The 8,304-nt window shown below is 28.9% G+C and overlaps 2 protein-coding genes across 4 annotated transcripts in view; both read left to right on the forward strand.

Annotated features, from left to right (window-relative positions):
* The window catches only part of LOC106790765 (V-type proton ATPase 116 kDa subunit a), a 23,186-nt gene extending 16,591 nt beyond the window's left edge, over positions 1-6,595 (forward strand). For 2 of the 3 annotated variants that reach the window (XM_014755901.1, XM_014755902.1), the window contains exons 2-14: positions 1,446-1,588; positions 2,026-2,205; positions 2,306-2,434; positions 2,517-2,635; positions 2,918-3,044; positions 3,298-3,474; positions 3,612-3,824; positions 4,375-4,588; positions 4,923-5,346; positions 5,435-5,562; positions 5,633-5,871; positions 5,996-6,375; positions 6,454-6,595. In XM_014755901.1, the coding sequence (XP_014611387.1) occupies positions 1,472-1,588; positions 2,026-2,205; positions 2,306-2,434; positions 2,517-2,635; positions 2,918-3,044; positions 3,298-3,474; positions 3,612-3,824; positions 4,375-4,588; positions 4,923-5,346; positions 5,435-5,562; positions 5,633-5,871; positions 5,996-6,375; positions 6,454-6,550 (2,544 nt within the window). In that variant the 5' untranslated portion in view covers positions 1,446-1,471 and the 3' untranslated portion in view covers positions 6,551-6,595. The remainder of the gene's footprint in view (positions 1-1,445; positions 1,589-2,025; positions 2,206-2,305; positions 2,435-2,516; positions 2,636-2,917; positions 3,045-3,297; positions 3,475-3,611; positions 3,825-4,374; positions 4,589-4,922; positions 5,347-5,434; positions 5,563-5,632; positions 5,872-5,995; positions 6,376-6,453) is intronic. The other variant, XM_014755903.1, reaches the window with a different exon arrangement.
* Positions 6,596-8,082: 1,487 nt separating this feature from the next.
* The window catches only part of LOC106790738 (neuroendocrine convertase 1-like), a 7,695-nt gene continuing 7,473 nt past the window's right edge, over positions 8,083-8,304 (forward strand). The window contains exon 1 of the mRNA XM_014755846.1: positions 8,083-8,133. Within this exon, the coding sequence (XP_014611332.1) occupies positions 8,083-8,133 (51 nt within the window). The remainder of the gene's footprint in view (positions 8,134-8,304) is intronic.

Here is an 8,304-nt window from a genome sequence, read left to right on the forward strand (position 1 = left end):
TAGGTTTGCATTAATTAAAATAAATATATATTATATATATTTTGATTTTTTTATATCAAACAGGGGTTTAGGTAATTTGTAAAATAGTAAATTTATTCTGTTGAGAAAAAGAAGAAAAAAAAAAGAAGCCAAGTTAGAATTGTTCGTTTTCTAGTTCTCATCGTTATCTCTATTGTGTACACTCCTGTCTTGTAATGTTCTCCTATTTTACCTTTTATTTATTTCTTTCTTTCTTTCTTTCTTTTATTCTTTCTCCTATTATTTTCACTTAGGTTATTTTACATTACGCAATCAGATTACGTAGAGTTTTCAAAACGAGTAGTCTATTTCTTATCGATAATCAAAAGAATTTAGATTTTATCTATCTTTTTTAATATCCGTTATATTGTTCTACGTGATTTTTATTACAGGATTATACGCGTGTACACGTTTATGGTGATTGTTGGGGTGGGTACTGTTCAATCAGTGTTTGAAAATATTGTTGGATTAATATCTTAATTATTTATTATAATAATTTTGTTCTTTTTAATTGTAGTTATTTTAATTTCAACGATCATGCTTGTTGAAAAATAATCAAATCCATTTCTAGGAGAAACCGAGAGATAGAAATAACAAAAAAAAAAGAATTCTTTATTTCATGTGACATACCACTTACGTAAATGTGAATAAAGTCAATTACAAAGGTCTTATCTTACTGACATCTCTAAATTTTTTCTTTGCATGTTTGATTATTAAAACTCGTCCTCGTTTGATGTATATGATCGTAACCATAACGTGAATAACGTTAACGCGTGTTTCAGAGAAAAGTAATTTCTTATTTTTCTTCTTCTTTTTTTCTTATCTCTTTCTCTTATTTTTATCTATCACCTTTTACAGGCTTTTTTTTTTTTGCTTATTTACTTTTGTTCTACACTTATTTGATACATTCCAAAAGGTTTATCTTTTTGTTTGTACTTACGTTTAATAATTTCAACGTTGCACAACGTTATTTTGTCGAGAAAACAATCGTATCTAATTCATTAGCAATAAAATAACATTATAATGAAAAATATTAAAGAGTATGTTTAAAAAAAGGTAAGAAAAAACTTTTGTGTTAAAAAAAAGTCTCATGCGAATAATAAAAGAAACAATTTATAAATTCTTAAGAAATAATTCATTTTTTCTTAAACGCGATCAAGGTGAAAATCGAGTTTGATTTGTGACCCTTATCTTGTATCAATATTTGAATGAATTCTTAAGAACACCGATTACATCTGCGAATAAGCGACATTTAAATTTATTTGCTAACATCGTTGAACATCGTGATCGAATTTAAAACAAGGTTTCGCGATATCATCTCTCACAATCAGTCGTTGGATATACAAATTTGTTCTATTCGATGTTTCATTCCCTTTTTGATATTTATCAAAATAAATTTAAATAATTTTTAATTGTTATTTTTATAGGGTAAAAATCAGAAATCGCCTTCAAGATGGGGGCAATGTTCAGAAGCGAAGAAATGGCCCTTTGCCAATTGTTTATCCAACCCGAGACTGCATATCTTTCCGTTTCCGAGCTTGGAGAAACTGGCACGGTGCAATTTCGTGACGTAAGTTTTGTCGAATCCTTTTTTTTCATTCGATTTAATTAGATTATCGATCAATTTAAGCTTGGGAACCCCAATAAGGCTTTTGCGAACCAAATTACACCACCAGACTAACAATTAGTTAGGATTAACTTAGAGTCAATATGGCTGCCAAAAACTTCATTGAACTCATAGCCTTTATTTGGGCATTAAATATTTATTTATCTCAAAAATAATACTTATAAATAGATTAATTATATCACAGGGAAGTTGGAAAAAGTAAAAACTATTAGAACGTCATGTTTTATTAGAATTTTTTCGGCAACTCTAAAATATAAAATTACAATATAACCTCAAAAATACGTAGAGAGTTAATCGAAACATTAAATAAATAAATATTCAAGACATTATATCTTAATTTTAAATGTTCATTTATTCAATAATTATAAACTTGTTCGTAGCTTAACGGGGATCAGAATTATTTTCAACGAAAATTTGTCAATGAAGTTCGAAGATGCGACGAACTCGAAAGGAAGCTTCGATACATTGAAGCAGAAGTAAGAAAGGATGACGTACCGATACCAGATAATTTGTCGGAATTACCAAGGGCACCTAATCCACGTGCGATCATAGATCTCGAGGTTACAGAATTTTTCATTAATTTCATTTATTTATTTAAATTGTCATATTTTTTTCGACGATGAAGATAACGAACTGAAAAAAATTTGTTACAATTTGTAGGCCCATCTCGAGAAAACGGAGAACGACATACTAGAGCTGAGCCACAACGCGGTCAATTTGAAAAGCACCTATCTAGAACTGACGGAATTATGGCATGTCCTCGAGAAGACGCAAGTATTCTTCACGGAGGTACCTAAAAGTAGTTGAGCAGCTTTTCCTCTCATAGCGCGCCGTCCTCCTTCGTGTAATCGATGTTACCGTTTTGTCGAAGAATCAAGAGTCGTTTCTTCTTCTTCTATATCAACAGGAAGAGGCCAACGACTCGATCACTAGGGCTCTGATTAACGAGGAAGCACAGAATCCGAGCGCATCGAGTCGAGGTCGGCTCGAGTAAGTATCTAATTTTAATATAATAATAATAATAAATAAATATTATATTAAAATTAATCGAAAGTTCGTATAGGTTTTTTTGTTTAAATTAATATTTGTTAAATAAATTTTACAAAAACAAACAGTTTCAACGTAATAAAATGCACTATTTTGGTTCACCCTAATTATTAGGTATTTAAATTTAATTCTCTTGACTATTTTTCGCGTCATCTAAAATTGATCAGTCTCTAAGGGAAGATGAATCAACAGCAGTGATTTATAATTGAACTTTAATTTTTATAGATTCGTTGCCGGAGTGATTAACCGTGAGCGAGTACCAACCTTTGAGAGAATGCTTTGGAGAATATCACGTGGAAATGTATTCCTTCGTCAAGCAGAACTCGAAAAACCATTAGAGGATCCAGCTACCGTTAGTGGTCACGTTTATTTTCTTAATGTGAAATTAAAAGTTCGTACGTTTTATAAATGAATATTTTCATTCCCATATATATATGAAGTAATTTTATATGTATTTGATGAACAATTCAATTAAAATTACATTATACGAGACAACACAATAATAAAACGCACGAATTATTGGTTTCACTCTAATCAGAAAAAATCCAACGTGCATCTTTTAAAAATTGTTTTCTTTTAATTTTTTTTTTTCGACTCGTCATTAGGGCAACAAAATCTATAAAACAGCTTTCGTCGCCTTTTTCCAAGGTGAACAATTGAAGAGCCGTATCAAAAAAGTTTGCACTGGATTCCACGCTTCCCTTTATCCTTGTCCAAGCAGTCACACCGAACGTCAGGAAATGGTTAAAGATGTACAAATACGATTGGAGGATTTGAACTTGGTGAGAATTTAATTAACAATATTTCTATAGATTACGTAAAATCGTAATATTTTATTTATTGATTAGAAATATTATACATATATATCATACGTGTTCCTTTGCATGTTTTTCTCTGCCCATTTTTCGATTAATTTTAGGTATTAAATCAAACACAAGATCATCGTCAACGCGTATTACACAGCGTAGCCAAAGAACTATTCAATTGGAGCATCATGGTTCGTAAAATGAAAGCTATTTATCACACGATGAATCTATTCAACATGGACGTTTCGAAGAAATGTTTGATAGGGGAGTGTTGGGTACCCGTTGCAGATTTAGGAATAGTTCAGGCTTGTTTAACGGAAGGATCCGTAAGTTATTACTTATATAACTTATTTAAATCTTGATAACAATTCATTTTGTAAGTTTTTAAACAAAATAATAAATAGATATCACAGGGAAGTTGGATAAGGTAACAAAATCAGAACATCATGTTTTGATCCCCCTAACTGGGACTACTTCAGCAACTTGATCTTAAATGTTCAGAATAATTCACGTAAAGAAGTGTCCCAATAAAAAGGACGAAACGTTCAACAATATTAAAACACGGTCTTAACTTCCCCCTTTGATATCTATTTATTATTATTAATTGTTTGTTAATTGATTTAAAACTAATCTCAAAAATACTTACAAAATGACATTGTTTTTTCTAAAGAAATATACGAGATGGTCCATATATAGTGTCACGATTATTTATATTCATTTTTGTTTGTGTATATATGAAAATATTTCAACGATAATATATTATCTTTTCAATGGGTTGTGAGTGATTAAAAAATATAATAATTTATAACACCTTACGTGGGCCATCTTCATTTTTAGATCAACCAACTCTCGTATATAACAGTTATCTTCTATTAGAAACTTTGTGGTAGTACGATACCATCTTTTCTCAACATAATTCAAACCAGTGAAGATCCGCCAACGTTCAATAGGACTAATAAATTCACAAGAGGTTTTCAGACATTGATAGATGCTTACGGTATAGCTTCATACCGTGAAGCTAATCCTGCACTTTACACAATCGTAACTTTTCCATTTCTTTTCGGTGTAATGTTTGGAGATGCTGGTCACGGTGAGTCTCAATTATTATTACAAAATTAAATAAACGATATACAGGATATTAAATAGTATTATATTCACCAAACTTTAGATATGAAAATTAAAAACCCTAAAATGAATATATAAATTTTTCCTTTTCGAAAATTATTTCTATAGTTTTAGGAATAAATTAGGAATGATATTGAAATATCTGTGTGTTTCCAAGTTATCCAAGTTGAATAAAACATTAATGAGTTAGTTTTAGTATTCTAAATTCATATTTGAAGTTTGACAAAATGAAATCTAGGAACACTTTATATATATTTATTAAATTAATTATGGATTTATTATATATCCACGCGGGACAGGTATAATATTGACAATTTTTGCCGCTTTTATGATATTCCGTGAGAAAAAGATCATGGAACAGAAGCTTGAAAATGAGATAGCAAGTATATTTTTCGGTGGACGTTATATTATCTTACTGATGGGTATATTTTCTATTTATACCGGTATCATTTATAACGATGTCTTTGCAAAATCTTTAAATATTTTTGGATCAAGTTGGAAAATCCATTACAATTTTACGGATCTAATTGATCGTCACGCGATCACGTTGGATCCGGCTACAAATGCTTATGAACAATCACCTTATCCACTTGGGGTTGATCCAGTTTGGTCACTCGCCGAAAATAAAATACTTTTCCTTAATTCATTCAAAATGAAATTGTCTATAATATTTGGGGTTGTTCACATGATATTTGGAGTATGCATGAGCGTCGTTAATATAATGTAAGTAATTTATATATGACTTTAAAAATCACACATTTAACTTATAATTAATATATTATAATAATCGTTGTTGTGTTGTTAATTGTAGACATTTTAAGAAATATTCGAGCTTGTTCTTCGAATTCTTACCGCAATTAATATTTCTTCTGGTCTTATTTTTCTACATGGCAGTTTTGATGTTCGTTAAATGGGTCTTGTACGATGCTACCTCACCAGGTATATTATATTATTATTATTAATAAACATTTCACAATCGATTAATATATTTGAACAATTTACATTGCAGCATTAAGATTTAAACCAGGCTGTGCACCATCCGTGTTAAATACCTTCATCAATATGATGCTATTTCAACATAGTAAAGTAGAAGAAGGTTGTGAAGAATTTATGTTCGAAGGTCAGGCGACAATGCAAATGTGTTTCGTATTTATTGCACTTTTATGTATTCCATTGATGTTATTCGGTAAACCACTTTATACCCAGTTGTGTTTGAAACCAAGAAATAAACAAGTTGGGAAGACATTTGTAAGTATTTTTAATTATATATCATATTATTGTTAATTATTTCTAATTACACAGATAAGAATAAGATAATAATGATGATGAAGAAGTAATAATAGAAAATAAAATAAATTGAATTGTATTACAGACAAATGGTAATGCTTCTCAAGATATAGAATTACAAAATTCACCGTCAAGAAGTCAAGCTACTAGTGTACATCAAGATCATGATAACGATTTTAGTGAAATGATGATTTATCAAGCCATACACACGATAGAATACGTTTTATCAACGGTATCACATACCGCTTCTTATCTACGTCTTTGGGCTTTGTCATTAGCTCATTCACAATTATCTGAAGTTCTTTGGAATAGGGTTTTAAGAATGGGATTAGGTGCATTGGAGGGAAGATACGTTTCTAGCATCATCTTATTCTTCATTTTCGCTGGTTGGGCATTTTTTACTATCTGTATTCTTGTTTTAATGGAAGGATTATCAGCCTTTCTTCATACTCTTCGATTACATTGGTAAATGTTTCTTTTTTTTCTTTTATATATAATGTGTAAAAAAACTTTTATAATTTATTTCCTATTTTTTTGTTTCAGGATGGAATTTATGAGTAAATTTTATAAAGGAGAGGGACACATATTTCAGCCATTTTATTTTAAAAATATATTGGATGCCGAAGATGTCGAGGATTAAATTTCATTAATCGATCAATTATAAAGCAATAATACGATTTTTATTGAAATATTTCGCTTTCTATCAAATATCACACGATTAATATGACATTTCACTATTATTATTATTATTATTATTATTATTAATAATATTATTATTATTATTATTATTATCTGAATGGAAAAAAGACACACAGGGTTTTCCTTTTTTTTCAATTTCCGTAATGTGCCTTTATCGAAATTTTAATAATGATAAATACTATTGCAAAATATTATTAAATATTTTTCCTCATTGATCAGTAAACAAAAAAAATATTAAATATTTCGATATGGTGTATATATATATATATATAAAAAACAGAAAATGGGTCAGAGTTGTTCGATTTAATTTGTATTTTTTTTTTTCGGAAGAAAACACGATCGATGTGTGATGGTATTATTATATTATAAATATTCTAATCCTTTTTTTTCTTTTTTGGTCATTTATTAAGAGAATCTTCGACGATAATTAAAATTATTTTATCCATTGTTGCTTTATTTGAAAACGTGTTTAGTTGAAAAAGAAGAAAATGAAGATGAAGATGAAGAAGAAGAAGAAGAAGAATAAGAAGAGAATGTTATAGATTTTTGCGTGTAATATTATTCATTCCATTAGTTACAATCGTAAATCTGCCATTACCGATGTTTATAATTTTAAATAATAATATACATATATATATATTATACATACATACTTATACATAAAAACATACGTATGCGTTAAAGGCAACGATTGTATTTCATGCACGCTATAATTTTAATTAACAATACAAAGAGAAGTTGTTGTTTTTGTTTGTTGTGTTGGCGAATAAACGATAGTTGAAAATGAAGTGTCAAGAGAGAGAGAAAGAGAGAGAGAGAGAGAGAGTTAAAAAAAATACATTCTGTATTAATAAAGTACAAATTCTTTATAGTTAACAGCCAAGAGTATTCATGTGTTAATAAACATATAAAAAATATATATAAAAAGAAATGCTAGTGACATATAATAAAAAGTATATCAAGATGTTTATGCATATTTTAAAAGATAATAATGTGTCGAGGAGAAAAAGATTATGTAAGCGAATGAAATGCACACACACACATACACAAACACACAGAAAATGAAATAGAAAGTGATAGGAACGAGATAGAAGAAAAATGAGATGCGCATAATTATATCCTTTGATCAGCATTGTTTCGTTTTGTTTTTTGTCGTTTAAATTACAAAAATAAATTGTCGATGATTCGAACTAAAACAAATTTATATTAAACTATTATAATACCGTTTAATATTTTTCATTCTTAATATTGGATTATCCCGTTAAATACATTTAGTAAAAATTTTAAAAGAAAATATGTGTATGTGTAAACCAAAAAAATGATTTAACATTATTTAAGTATTGTAATAATGTTGAAAACTTTTGATTTCGTTACGTTAACGTAGAACAAATTGGTTAATCTGCAAGATACATAAGTATAAGTGAATATATGTATATTATATTTTTCTACTTGAACAACAACCTTGCGGATAAAATGGAGAGACAAGTGTTGAAAGTTTCCATAAGGGGTATAAGCCAGATCCCAGTTAATACTCACACGCATCGGTTCGGTTATCTGTTATTATCATTTCGTTACCTGTCTTACAATTAGTAACTTCATTTGTTACAATAATTAATACATTGTCCTATACGAATACAGTGCTACGTGTGAATATTTTTAAAAGCTAATTCAAGTGTGATTGAAATACATATATAT

Source organism: Polistes canadensis, unplaced genomic scaffold (assembly GCF_001313835.1).
Source record: "Polistes canadensis isolate GaletaPanama2010 unplaced genomic scaffold, ASM131383v1 scaffold_258, whole genome shotgun sequence".
NCBI lineage: Eukaryota > Metazoa > Arthropoda > Insecta > Hymenoptera > Vespidae > Polistes > Polistes canadensis.